This window comes from Marmota flaviventris, chromosome 3 (assembly GCF_047511675.1).
Source record: "Marmota flaviventris isolate mMarFla1 chromosome 3, mMarFla1.hap1, whole genome shotgun sequence".
In the NCBI taxonomy this organism is placed as follows: Eukaryota; Metazoa; Chordata; class Mammalia; order Rodentia; family Sciuridae; genus Marmota; species Marmota flaviventris.
In genome coordinates this window covers 137,334,162-137,349,593 of record NC_092500.1, presented here as the reverse complement: position 1 = coordinate 137,349,593, position 15,432 = coordinate 137,334,162, and the positions used below count along the sequence as shown (strand labels likewise).

At 36.5% G+C, this 15,432-nt stretch overlaps 1 protein-coding gene across 7 annotated transcripts in view; it reads right to left on the bottom strand.

The window, feature by feature from the left end:
- Nucleotides 1-10,200, bottom strand: part of Micu3 (mitochondrial calcium uptake family member 3) — a 114,136-nt gene extending 103,936 nt beyond the window's left edge. For all 7 annotated transcript variants that reach the window (XM_071610418.1, XM_071610417.1, XM_027954712.3 and 4 more), the window contains exon 1: nucleotides 9,804-10,200. In XM_071610418.1, coding sequence (XP_071466519.1) covers nucleotides 9,804-10,193 — 390 coding nt within the window. In that variant the 5' untranslated portion in view covers nucleotides 10,194-10,200. The remainder of the gene's footprint in view (nucleotides 1-9,803) is intronic.
- Nucleotides 10,201-15,432: the final 5,232 nt, after the last annotated feature.

Here is a 15,432-nt window from a genome sequence, read left to right as displayed (position 1 = left end):
TTCTTGCTGGGCAAGTGCTCTGAGTTACACTTCCACCTGTTTGATTTTTTAAAAACACATTTTTATCTCTAATACATGAGGGTTTATAGTACACAAAATAAACCGACAACAATTCTCAGTATTTGGCATAACAATTATGGGAGATCGGTGAGACCTAACATTTTCCAGTTAAAACTTGCCCATTGAGTTTAAACAAAAATTATAATATCTGTATTGTATTAAAAGTTTGGTGCATTTCCTGTCTAAGTTAAATATGACATAACGGGTTAAAAAAAGTACTAATTAGATCAGATTACTATAGTTTATATGTGTCCAAAAAAAGGACAACATATACAACTTTTAAATTAGAACAGCAAAACTTATGACCATGTAAAAACACTGCATTTCAAGACCAAGTTAAAAATTCATTTTACCATTTAAAAGCTTGTATTTAACTTTATAAATACAAAATACGGCAAGTCAAAAGATTTCATGGTTTTCTAGTTTTTTATAGTGGCTATTTCAATAAGCCACTCACTCCCAAATGTGTCATGGTTACTCCATACAGTTCTGTATTTTGCTCTCAGAAGATGATTTTACCTCCTATTTCATAGAATGAATAGATGACATCAGACAAGAACTACTGTGACTACTTGTAACTAAGCCTGCAATTAAATTTATTTCCTTTTATCCCTTCACTATTACAGTGGAATTGGTGTTCCTCCTATTATCCAAATTTAAATTTCTGATTAGTGCTTTAACTTTTATCTTCCTCTTCTACCTGAGACTTAAACAAATTAATTATCCTCTATTTCCCTTAAATTTTATCTTTCTTTCAGCATTTAAACATAGGGTCTTTCATCCGTAAAAAAAAAATAAATAAATCTACAATTGCTCAAGCTACAATTCTCTCTTCTCCCCTTCACAGCCAAATTCTTGAAAGCATTGTCAACACTTAACTCTCCCATCATACCTTTTCTTCACCTTCAATCGAAATTTATCTAACTATAATCTGATTTTCACCTCCAAGGTCTTATCAAAATCACTCATGAACTCTTCTTGTAAAACCCAATGCATATTTTCTCTCATCTTAGTTGACTTCTTGGGTAGCATTCACTACAGCTGATTACTTCCTCTCTCAAATACTATCTTTCACTGGCTTCTATGACCCTCCTGGCTTTCTTTTCACTTGTCTGGACTTTATTTCCCAGCTTTTGCTGAGCTCCCTCTCTCCTTCATTCCTTTAAGTCACTGATGCTCACCAGTACTTGCTCCTTACATGTGTATCTCTTCTCATATTTTGAACAATGTCATCCATTCTTAATATTTGATGATTTTCAAATCTATTTCTTTTTTAATGTTTTTCTTTTTTATTTGTTTTTTTTAGGTATACACGACAGTAGAATGTATTTTCACCCCCCACACATAAATATATATATATATATATATATATATATATATATATATATATATATATATATATATATATATATTTATAATATACATGGAGTATAACTTCCCATTTTTGTGGTTGTACATGATATGGAGTTACACTAGTTGTGTATTCATATGTGAATATAGGAAAGTTATGTCTGATTCATTCTACTGTCTTTACCATTCCCTTTTTTGATGGTTTTATTAGTGCCTTATAATTATACATAATATTGGAGTTCATTTTGGCATAATCATAAATGCATTTAACATAGTTTGCTCATCTTCAATCCCTAATACTTCCCCTCTCTCTCCCTTCCTCCTTTCCCTGATCCCCTTCCTCTTTTCTACTGGTCTTCTTCTTTTTGTTTATTGCTTTTTTTAACTGGTGTACTATAGCTATACATAAAAGTGGAATTCATTGTGATTTCTATAGTACAGATTTCTCTCATGAGCTCATGACCTATGTCTCCAACTGGAAACTTTTCCTTTAGCTCACTGCTGTGTCCCTCTTTACCTAATAATTCTTATTCATCCATCAAATCCTAACTTAGATGTTACTCCCTCCAGGAAGCTACATTTAAGGTTTCCAGTCTGGGTTACAGATCCTTCCCTAGTATACTCTTTTTCCTGTTATATCATTTTACCATGTTGTATAAGAGTTACTTTGTATTCTCCCTTGATTATAAACTACAAAAGTATATAAATTTTATTCCATCTACCACAAAATTCATAGTACCTACTATACTTCAAGAAACTTTCTTTGAATAAAGCATTTCAATGAACAAATGGGTGATAGACAAATGGATGGAAACATTTATTGTGTTTCCAAATAGGATAGGAAATGGAAATCTTGATTATTATGGCTATGAAATGAAAAGAAACTGCTTGACAAAAAATTATTTTAAAATATTAATTATTTAGGGATGTGAATATAATTCAGTGTCAGAACACATTTGGCATTTGTGAGGCCCTGGGTTCAATCCCCAGCATCAACACCACAAAAAAATAGTAATATTAGCTGGGTGCTCTGGGGCATACCTGTAATTCCAGCAGCTTGGGAGACTGAGGCAAGAGGACTGCTCAAAGCCAGCTTCAGCAACTTAGCAAGGCTGTAAGCAACTTAGCGAGACTCTATCTCAAATAAAATATAAAAAAGGGCTAGGGATGTGGTTCAGAGGTTAAGTGACCCTGGGTTCATTTCCCGGTACCAAATAACAACAATAATCATTTAGATAGAATCATAGCCTCTAATAAAAATTATCTTCCATAATACCATTCCAAGTCCAAAAACTATATCCAGGACAACCAACCTAATGTATATTATTTAAAAGAAAGTGGAGAGTAAGGAAATTAAAGGGACCATTTGCTGACAGAACTGTTACATTGATAGCTACTAAGAACTTTGGAATAATAGCATGGAAATCAAGTAGCTAATACTTTAGATATACAATTGTACATGTACAATCATCTCATAATGAGAAAAGCATTAAGCATTTGACTAACCACTAATGCTGAAAAACTAAGGATGTCTCCAAAGAAAATGAATCTTTTGTTTTATACGCTTATAGAAAGAAAAAAATGGATGCACTTTGCACCTATAATTTCATCAGGCTAAAATTAGATATTTAATTCACATCTGCTAATGCTTGCTGCAAGCCAGCCATGCATGGGCTGTGTGTGTGAGCTATGAGCCTTTGAGCATGAGGGGACTGGACTAACATTGCTGATGTGACTGGGCTGTGCAATGTATGTGTCCTTTTCGCTCGCTCTGCTTTTGATACCACACAACACCTGAGATGGGTGTGGCTTTCCAATATGTCATTCAAACTGCAGACAGCAAGACATCACCAAGCAACCCCATGAAACCCAATCCCTTGCCTTATTTGGGTTGAAGCTTCTGGAATGTTTTTCCCTCCAATAAATGGGATGGTTTCAAGCGTGGTCTCTCTCTTTTGCCTGCCTCTCTTGCAGGAGCTGGAGCAGAAGAGCCATCATTGAACCCCAAGAAAAAGGTACTTTCTGTGTCTGTGTGATTATTTAGTGCCAGCACAATTCACCTGGAGTGACCCTTGACTGATTTAGTTGCATGTCGCGGCAAATGCTACCAGGGCTGCTTCTAGTTTTTACTCCTAACAGGTAACACAGAGAGGTTATAGACATCTATTATTCTGCTTCCCTTTAAGGTGCTTAGATCATCTCCCAATCTCTATAAAAGTCACATGCAAATTTGCTTGGACGAGATGACTTTGTAAACATAGTATTTCTAAAAAACTACAAGAATTAGAAAAAAAAGAATTTGTTTCTGGATTTTAGATTCATTAACTCATTAAATGTTAATTTACTAAAATCTTACAATACACAAGGCTTATCTGTAAAATGAGAGTGATGAAAAAACTCTCCCTCAAAGAAGCTTCGAAAATTAAAGTTAAAACTGATATGTAAAATTATGCATAATCAGCTTGATTTAATCATTCTGAATTTATGTAGATATCAAAAGAACTTGTTGTATCCCAGAAATATTCAATAAAATTTAGAGTTAGTACAATTGCTTTGATGGTCCCAACTGTCCTCTTACATCTTCAGGTAGAAAATGCCATTTATTTCTCAAAAAATTACTAGAGATAAATTATATATTTGGTTTCTAAAAGAGTAGCCACATTGTACTTAGTAGTCAAGCAGTCCATCTCAAAATTATATAAGCAGAATTACATGTTAAGAATTACATTAGAAAGCATGAATACACTTGAATTTCAATTCAAAATACAATTCAGGGGGCTGGGGATACAGTTCAGTTGGAAGAGTGCTTGCCTTGAATGCACAAGGCCATGGGTTTAATCCCCAGCAGCACCACCAAAAAAAAAAAAAAAATACAATCCAGGCCAGCTGCAGTGGCAAGTGCCTGTAATCCCAGTGGCTTGGGAGGCTGAGGTAGGAGAATTGCAATTTCAAGCCCATCCTCAATAATTCAGGGAGGCCCTAAGCAATTCAGTGAAATCCTTTCTCAAAATAAAGTTTAAAAAGGGTAGGGTATGCGACTCAGTAGTTAAGTGCCCCTAGGTTCAATCCCTGGTACCAAAAAACAAAAAACAAAACACACACACACACACACACACACTCTCACATATTCAATTTCAAAATGTAGATTATAGTACAGAGACCAAAAAGAAAAAATGTTACATACCTTTTATGTAAACTGATTGCCTGGCATTATTTGAAAATTTCCAAGTCTTGGAAAATAATTACAGAAGTAAGTTTGGTTTAATTTAAGGTTTTATTCAAGGTACAAACTTTTTATGACATTAAAAAAAAAAAAAAAAAGGCTTGTCTATGACTGCTTCATGTCCTGATTTCCAATGTGAATCTAATAAAATAAAATTCCAAAAAAGGTCAAAACCATTCTTCATAAAAACCCAGAAAACTAAAAAATAAACATTAAAAAAAAATTCTCTCTCTCTCTCTCACTCTGTCTTTAAAAAACAAAACAAAACAAAAAAAAACCAGAAAAAAGCTGCATTCATTTTCACAACTCTAGGTTTGGTGTAATCAGAAACAAGAAGTGTTTTTCCCCAAAAAATGTATTTAAATTTCACTCTGTGATGTATGTAGAGAAAAAATAATCTACACTATTTTTGGAGGGGTGGGTACCAGGGATTGAACTCAGGGGCACTCGACCACTGAGTCATATCCCCCAGACCTATTTTTTATTTTATTTTTATTTACACTCTTTTATATGTGTCCTACTACATAGGCCATTAGATGTAGTACAGGTGGAATGTGGTAGACTTGTTTGTGTGATGAGTTGATTCAGGAAACCAAAAAAGGGGATCATCCAATTTAGCTTTCTAAACAACAATGTATTTTTACACAGAATTAACTCATCTTCAATTTCATATCTATGTGACCTTCTTCACTCTTCTCCATTAACGCATATGGTAAATTCTTTAACATTGTGGAAAAAATAAGCATAACCTCACATTTCAAGATATGCGGCTTTGAAAATAGATTAGAAAAGATACATAGTGAAAGAAACTTTAAAATGCATGATTATTGGACATTTTAATAGAAAAATGCAAAAGAGATACAAAACTGCTCTAACTTATTATCCTTTCCAGAATCAAACTAAATTGTTTGAAGCTTCTTAAAATGAACAAACCAAATACAGGTTATGAGTTCTATATAGTAAGTAAAATGCTAAAGTGTATGAAGTAATACAACAGATTTTTCTTATTTTGAGCCTGAAACAAAAAGGTGGTTCTAGAACAAATATTTGAAAATAATGATAAAGCTAGATTCTAAAAAAATCTTGTCAGCATCTTTATAATCTTATTATAGTACAAGGCCAAGGTTTACTTAAAAATTTTGGCAAGTCAAACTTACACAATTAAAATAAATATAGTGTCACGTGATTTGGTCTCCCAAAGATTGGAATTTTGACCTTGTCTGAAGTCTTCCTGATTCAAATGCTACAAATACTTTAGCTGAAGAAAATATTAAACATTAATTCTCCCAGATTGTGGCTGTGCTTTTTAATGTTCATGCCCCACGCTAATATTTAACATAGGCTTATTTAATTCAACAAATATTTATTATCACCAGAGATAAGCTCTAGCCTGAGGCAACAAAGACATAAAGTTGACCAAAACCAACACAATGCTTCTTCTTACAGGACTAAGAGAAGCAGAGAAAACACAGAATTAACAAATAATTACAAAAGAGTAATTATCCAAGAGTATAGGATAAGCAAAAGTATTTTTAAAAAATCTATGGAGTCAGCGAAGGCCTTGTGGTAGAAGTTTTCAGCTAGCATCTTTAAAACAAAACTATTCAAATTTATGGCAAGAGAACCATATTTCTAAAGGTTATTGCTGTTCAGTCCCATCAATTAAATTACCCTTATAACACATACAGGGTAATTTAAGTGCCAGGCTTACATATTCAGCATAATACGCTGCTTTTAAAAAAGTTCTTAGCTATAGTCTTAAACATCAAAAAGAATCACTTCATTTCTACTACTTCAGGAAAATCCAATAAAGCATGGGTTTAAAATAATATTTCTGGAAAATGGCAGACTGATCCCCTAAGTTTCTTTCAATCACTTCCTCCTCAACTACACTAAAATCACAGTAAAGAAATTTAAAAAGGCATAAATACATAAGGACTAAAAAGAGAAAAGAAGAAGAGATTAAAACAATCAAGAGAATTCACCAACATTTCTGTAAAATTGAAGAGATGGAGGAGTGATAATTGACCTAGGGGAGCAGAGGCACTCTTGGGAAAGACTAAATGGAAGTATAAATCTCAGAAATGCGAGGTACTGGAAACACAAGCAGCTATATAGACACTTTGTAAGTGATGGAACTAAAAATAGGATTAAAAATAATACATAAGTAGAGCATTAGGTATTTCCCCAATATATGTTCTTATACCTATGTACATGGCCCTGCATCCAGAATATTACTGCTCCCCTACCTCTCTAATTCTTTGAAGAAATTCAATGATACCAAAAAAAAAAAAAAAAGTGCTATGAAATGCTGACATTTGAGTGCTGCTCTAATAAAAAATATGATCACCCAATGAAAAGCCATGCTCATGTAAAGAACTTTTGAGAAGATCTCAAATAATAGATGGGCAACAACCATAGATATGTGAGGATAATCTGCAAAATAAAAGTGAGAATCTGTTAACTCAAACAGCGATTAAAATAAAAAAAAAAAAAAGAAGGAACCTAGAAGAAACAAAGTAATGCACAGAGCAGAAAACAAAACAAAATTACAAGTTATATTCTTAAAGTAAAAAGAGGCCCAGGTGGCTCATGCCTGTAATCCCAAATGCTCAGGAGGCTGAAGCAGGAGGATCACAAGTTCAAAGCCATCCTCAGCAACTTAGCAAGGCTCTTAGCAATTTAGGGAGACACTGTCCCAAAATAAAAAATAAAATGGGCCGGAAATGTGGCTCAGTGGTAAAGCACCACTAAGTTCAATCCCTGGTACAAAACAAAACAGAATGCCTGTAACACATGAACCCATGAACATAGAATATAAAAAAGTTCTAAAAAAAATAGGATGGCTAAAATTAATAATTCAGAAGAAAGTCTGGAAGATAAAGGCAAGGATATTTTCCATAAAAGCCAACCACTTACAAGATTGTTAAAACTGAAATACAAGAAAGATTGACATTAGAATTAAATTAGGATCTGTCATCAAATACTAGCTGTTCCAGAAAATGAGAACCAAAAAAAAAAAAAAAAAAAAAATGTAGAAGAAAATATCAAAGAAATAGTACAAGAAAATTTTACACAAAATTTTAGACATGAATTTCCATATTGAAAGGGCCCTTAAGTATGTAGCACAAAACTATACATACCAAAGCTCATTATTGTGAACATTTTAAAAATCAAGAATAAAAAATTTACAAAAGTTTTCAGAGAGGTGACAAAAGGTCACATAAAAAAAGGGTATGACAATCAAAATGTAGGACCAGAGATTTGGGAAGGATAAGACACAGAATTCCAGTTTTATATGACTTCTAAAACAATGTACAGGAACTTTCATACACACTAAGCAATATGTAAAAAAATAGATACGTAAATAAATTAATTAAACAAATTTATTGAATGTTCACTACATGCCAGGTGTGTCATCCTGTTTTAAATATATTAACCCTTCTAATTCTCATAAGAGTGTGAGACTGTTATCTTCTTTTATGGATAAGGAAACAGGTATTGAGAGATTAAGTAATTTGCACAAAATGACAGAGCTAGTAAGTGGTGGATCCTGAGTTCTAGTTTTCTGAGTGTTGGTTTTGAAAACTGCATGTTACTGTCTCTCCATTTAAAAGTAAAATTAATTATAAAAAAGAAGAAAATACTATTTACATGTTCCCTACCTTGTTAATCTATTCCCAGATCAACTGTGGTTGACTGAAAGTTCTAACCTGGTACAACTTGGTAAAAAAAAGTTTAATGATACCTTTCCTCTTAAGCCACAAAAATGTACTATTTGGGGGAGAAGGAGAGTATTGAATGCTGAGGGTATTTGCTAGTTATTTTAAGTATTCATTACATAAAAGTATTTGGGTTGTGTGGTTATGATTTATTTCGAGAAGTTCCATGAAGCAGATTCCCTAACCTAAATGCATCAATGACCTGCATCAAAATAACCAATGCACTCAGATCACCACCATGTATTTACACAAAGCATAAAAGCTACAAAATTTCACTAAAGTTAAAAACAGTACAGTTGTCTCTTTTCTAAATTATTTTTTTATCTAACTTTTTCACACTTTTCTAGTGTAGCAAGGAAAATTTCCCTAGACAATTTTTCTATTTATTTGCATTTCTTTATTAAATATGATGATGTGATAAAAACATCAATTATGCCCTTTTTAGTCACTCTTACCTCACACTCATCTTTACCTATATTATCAACTGTCTAATATATATTATCAACTATAGTTAGACATTTTCATGTGATTAAAGTCCTCTGTAGGAGCTTCATTTATAGTTTCCTAACTTTGCTGTTATATTGGGGATTGCACCCAGGGCTTCAAGTATTCCAGACAAGCACTCTACCTCTGAGCTCTATCTCCAGCCCCTTAATTCTTGTTTTAATGGGGTAGGTGGGAGAGAAATATACTCTTCTTGAATAGTTTTTTCCCCCTTTTACATTCTGATGTCACCATATTTCCTCCTCCTCCTTTTTTAAATTTTTATTTATTTATTTATTTTGGCACTGGTAAATGAGTACAGGGCTTCATGCACAGCAGGCAAGTGCTCTACCACTAAGCTACATTCCCAGCCCACATCTTTCATTTTGACTTATAAGGAAGCTACAAAGATTTAGCGTTTCTATCCTTGGTACTTCCATACACTAATATAATGACTTCTGAGACCTCAGACCACTACTTCAAAGCTCATCCTATTGCATTCGATTTCCTGAATCATTTACTTTTGCCCTGCCTAGTCTGGTGGTTCCTTTCTCACACACGTAGCTCTCACATTTTTACCTCTCCTCCCCTTTCTGAGTCGTGTTTTGTTTTATTTTGGAGGAGAAGGAGGAGTGTTTGATTGACAGGCGGTAGCTGTAGCAACCCATAAGCTCCGGATGCGTCAATGACAGTATCATCTATGTCTTCCCAACACTTAGTAAAACAAATCCTAGGCTGCTCGGCCTAGGTCTCAGTTTCGCTCACAGGAGATTCTCTACCCACGGCCACGGAGCTCACTATATCTCTACAAGCTTCAACGTCCAGTGTTACCGTGACCTACGGTCTCAGTCGCACCGTGCATATAGTCCTCACCATCCCTCCCCGTGCACAGGTGGGATACCTGCCCAACCCTCGCGCGTCACCTGCGGGCCGCCTCCAGCGCGCGCGCGCGCTCGTGCACATACCGTCTCCTTGGCAGCAGCCACCGGGATGGGAAGCAGTCCCCGGCCTCGGGGCAGGTCCTCGAGCTCTGTGGCCGCGCTCTCGGAAGGACGCCCGGGCGCCAGCACCCGCGCGGAGTCGCCTCTGGGGTCCCCATACAGCTGGTAGCACAGGAGGCCGACAAGACCCCCGCCCGCTGCCGCTGCGATGCTCAGTTCTCCCCAGCGCCGCCGCCGCCGCCAAGCTGCCTCAGCCACAGCCCCCTCCTCATCCTCCTGGCAGGAGTAGGGCCGTCCAGAAAGGCCCGGGGCCGGCCCCGCAGGCCTCCCCCACGGCCCAAGAAAGGGCTGGTGAGGAGAAAGCGTCGGCGGCAGCCGGGGCGGCGGCCACAGGAGCCTCCGCAGTGCAGCCATAGCGGGAGCCTTGGGCACCGGCGCTGCAAGGGAGCAGGGAGGGGGAGGGGGGCACCGAAACCTCGCGAGAAGTCGAGGCGGAGCGGTCCGCGGCTGTGGAGAGAGACCCTACGGACTCCAGGCCTGGGGTAACCTGCCGGTGGCAGGGCCGGGGGCTCACCCTGGGAATAGCGAGAGCGAGGCGGCGAATCCTGGCAGTTCTTCGGCCCTGCGACCTCAGTCCAACCACGCAGTCGTAAATAATCGTGCCGGCAGCTGGCCGCGCCAGAAGCCAACACCGCCGGGTACAGCGGGGTCAGCGGAACTCCGGAGCCCTCGGGTGCTGGGTGTCCCGGGCCCCGTGGCTCCTTGCCTCTGCCTTGCCGGGTGGGTGTCGGAGCCCTGGATAGCACTCCTCTACGAAAGTCACACCGCCTAACGGTATCCTGATCTTATGACACGAGGTCGTGAATAATTTGCAATTGTATCTTACCAGGTACAACAAAGATGAGGTGAACAAATTTGGTCCAAGTCATAAAGATTTCAGATTTTATGTCAAACCATGTTTCAACTACACAGTGGTACTTTTATTGAGGGAAGTCTAATGCTGTTTTTTTTTTTTTTTTTTTTTTTGGTTACCGTTAATTTTTTTTTATTATTTTTAGAATCATTAATATGCCCAAATCACTCAGTTCAACAAATCAGAACTGTATTAAACAAATAAGTGAAGGATTTTTTAAATTCTTGATAAAGACAAAATTTCAAAACACACCCTTAATTTTTGTGGGAGGCCGTTGGTATAAACACAAGAATTGATAAGCACATTTTGCTCTTTATTTTTGTGTTTTTGTTTGTTTGCTACATTGTCAGTAACTGTCTTATGAGAAAATGTATATGACATTCTTCATATGTTATAGGGTTTCCCACCTCTAACCCCAATTTTGATACTGAGTTATGCTAGCTTAGGTTTCCATATTTTGGACTGGTGAGAAGCTCACAAAGCATATTAGAGCTATAAAGACGACTAACCAGTGGTTTCAGTTGTGCTACAGTGACAAGGGACTAAGATCAGTTCATTATGGCAATTCTTAAAAAATTAGGGCTTTCAGATGCAACCAAAATAAAGTTCTCATGTCCAGGTCCTGCTACTCCTATTCCTAACACCTTGTTTTAATAGAAGTCAGTGGGATTTTGCTTCCTTAAAGCTACCAAAAGTGGCAAAAAAACATCTTTTATAACATATAAACAAAACCCGTAGTTTAGGATGTCATTTCTGCTTGTTTATTCATGCCTGTTGGTTTTATGTAATAAAAAGCTTCTTATTTTATTAAGAAGTTTCCCTCAATTTCTCTGAATTCCATTTAATTTTTCCAAAAAATATAACAGTTTCTCTAAAATTGTTTACTTTGAATTCAACACAATTTCCTGATTTCCTCATGAATTTCCAACATGTCCTAATGCTGGAATTCTTGAGCAGACTCATAAATTTTTATTAGTTGCTTTTAATTAAAATTAAGTAGCTCTGAAGAGAATTAGGGAGATAAAAACAATAACATATTACACATGAACAATTTTTAAGATGATCTTAAACATGTATTATGTTCATACATTTATATTCATATATTTTTATTTGTGTTAGCTGTCCATTGTTGCAATTAAATACCTAATAAAATAAACTTAGTGGAGAAAAAATTTATTTTGGCTCATATTTTTAGTCCATAATCATCTGGCATCATTGCTTTTAGGACTGTGGCAAGGCAGAAACATCATGGCAGAAGGACATGGCAGAGGGAAGCTGTCATCTTATGGTATCTAGAAAACAGAAAGGGACCAGAGAGAGATACTTTCCTATGACCTACTTCCTCCAACTAGGCTCTACCTTTTACAGTTTCTACCACTTCCCAATAGACGTACCAATAGATTAATCTTTCAGTAAAATCAGAGCCCCCATGATCCAATTACTTCCTAAAGCCTTACCTCTTAACATTACTGCATTGGGTACCAAGGTTTCAACACATGAGCCTTTGGGGGATATTCCAGATCTAAAGGAAATACTAAACTCTCTATAGTCTTAGTAAATTCGCATGATATAATTTCTGCAAGAAATTTATTCAAACAGAAGCTAAAGTTTGCTATAAGATGTTGTGGATTTCAGCTTATAGAATACTTTGGATAAAATGTCTGTGTGAAAATTATTTTAATTACAACTTTCCATTGTACCTTTCCTTTAAAAACCAATTTCCTTAAGAATAGTTACTGTTTTCTTCCCATGTCCAGGGCTCTATAGCTATAGCTACACAAAAATAACCAAATCCCTTTATTAGGCAGATATTTTTCTGAATTTAATTTCTGTAGGAAAAATTATACAAAGACACATAGTATTAGGAATTTAGAATCTGTTTTAGTCAGTTTTTTTTTTTTTTTTTTTTTTTTTTTTTTGCTGCCATGACTTAACCCAACCAGCAAAACTGTAGAGGAGGAAAACTTTATTTAAGGGCTCACAGTTTCAGAGTTATTAGTTCATAGAAGGCTGGCTCCATTCCTTGGAGCTTGAGGTGAGGCAAAACATGGCAGAAGAGTGTGGCAGAGGGAAGCAGCTCACATGGTGATCAGAAAGCAAAGAGAGATCTTAACTTGCCAGATACAAATATATACCCCAAAGCCACACCCCCAATTCCCACCTTCTCCAGTTACATCCTACCATTTCAGTTATCACTCAGTTAATCCCTATCAGGGATTAATTCACTGATTAGGTTAAGGATGTAACCCAATAATTTCTCCTGCAAACCTTCTTGCATTGTCTCACACATGAGCTTTGTGGGGACACCACACCTGAATCAGAGTCATTTTTTAAATTTCAGATACTATTGTTGGGTCATTATACACTCAGCCCATTGTCTTCATTTTTATGTCAATTCTATTAAGAATAATATACAAAGTAATGCCCCTATGCCATAATGAGATCCCACACCTTCAAAGAAATATCACTTAATATTCACCACAGTCTAAGTAAAAAGAATGTTCTGAAACATATTTAAAATTTTTGAACAGCAAGGATTGAGTCAAAAAGTGTTTTCTAAGAAGGCACATATCTCAGTGGATAAATGATTAGTTAGAAGGCAAGAAATCTGGACTACATTCTTGGTTTTGCTACATCTTAATTATAGTGCCTCGGAGGCCACAATTTCCTAGAAAATAATGAAGTTGAAGAGGTGAATGCCTCCTAAACCCATGTTTCTAATTAACTAAAATGCTCCAAGCATGTTAATAAACCATATATTTGTAAATATATATGTGTGTGTGTGTATGTGTGTACACGTGCATAGAAATAGCTTAACAAAACTTCTATTAAAACATGTTCTTTACTTTATACATTCTGAGCTCCTGAATTTTGACTAGTTAAAATAGGAGGAGCACTTACAACCAAGACTCTGTGTCCAGGTACCCCAAACCATTGGCCTACCCAATTCTGACAGAGCAAATGTACCAAAGAGTAAACTGAACAGTCTCCTTTTCAGGAAAGTTGTCATAAACATTGTTTCCCACCTTCATAGCTGTCTTCCTTAGGGGAAAGTGGGTAGAATAAAAGGAGAAAGTGTAGGTCCTTCCGTGGTGTTTTGTCTTCAGAGTGCTAGCCACCAGGAATCTGGAGCTCAATTCCCTAGCCTCCAGGACTATAGGAATCAAGTTACCCAAGGCATTGAGGTAACTGTTTTCTAGTTTGACTAGCTCATATCCCAAGGACATTGACTTGCACCCTGCCCTTTCTCTTACCCATACCTAAGTTATAGCTGAGCAACATGAAGCCAGACCATTTATCTACCCAGTTATTGGCATGCAAGAGTATTTTAATGATGTTAATTACAATGAAGAAAATGTAGTGGAGTGGAAGAGGGAGGGAAACACCATGGCTCATCAGACACTAAAGGAAATGATAAACTAAGCAGCACATCTGGAGATGTAATCAACCCAGATGGGAGGCCAAAAGGAGAAATAAAGGGGTTGACAAAGAAGGATAAAGGACCAAATGTGACCATGGAATGAAGTGACAGGAACAAGTTTTGTGATTTTGAGATTCTAGTACAGAGGCTTTCCTCTTATACATTACTTTGGCAGAATCTTGCTGGATTAGACCTTGCAGCTCACTTCTTTTGGTCCTCTGAGGAAGTCTGGCATGATCTATGACTAAAGGCCATTAACTTGACTGGTGAGTCCTTCCTTTTTGTTCTGTCACCTCACTGGTGACAACAACCAAGTTGTGAGTTACACACACATTTAACTATTTAACTTCAAGACTAGTAATAGTTTCACATTGACCATTACAACTATCCAGTCTGTTTTACACAGTTTCCAAGGTCTTTGCTGATGGTGCTTCATTGTTTGATTCCTATTGTTTAGGTCTTTCAAACTTCTCTGTCTTTGTCTACTATTTAGTGGCAAGGACTGATATATTTGGGAAACAAGGAATAGCAGCTCAGACTTGCAACCAGCAAAGCCACCCCTGAAAACAGGTGAGTCTTTCTCAATTGTCATATCCTGTTTTCATGTCTGATAGTGATTAAAGCTTCCACACCTACCCAAGGTATATTCTGGTGGAGAACAGCCTCAGAGTAAGAAAATGATCATCCATTACACAAGCATAACACTAGGTACCAAAATAAATAATACAATATTTCTAAAACTGTTGGCAGTATCTACTAGAGGTAAATATATGCATGTCCTATGACATATCAATTTCATTCCTAGGTAAAATACTCAAAAGAAATATGTACTTATGTCTACCAAAAGACATATTGAGGAGGCTTTATAGCAGCACTATTTGTAATTGGGGAAAAAACACCCAGAATCTATTTATATGCCTATCAGTAATAGCCAGGATCAAAAAAATTGGAGGCACAGTGATTACACAGATTACACACCTGTAATCTCAGCTACTCAGGAGACAAAGGCAGAAAGGATCACTTGAACCCAGAAGTTCAAGACCAGCCTGGGAAACATCTGATGCCTCATCTTAAAAGTATTACATTCATACAATTAAAAATTATGAAGCAATAAAACTTATTGAACTTCAACTACCTGTAATTATATGGATGAGTTCATAGCATAAAGTTGAGTCAAAGAAGCCAGACATGAAAGAACTATCTATATTATTCCATTCATCACGTTCAAAAGAGCAATAATAATAGAAATTAACATAGTGGTTTTCCTGGGTAGATGATAGTGACTAGAAAGGAAAAGAGGAGGCTAGCCTAAAAAGTTT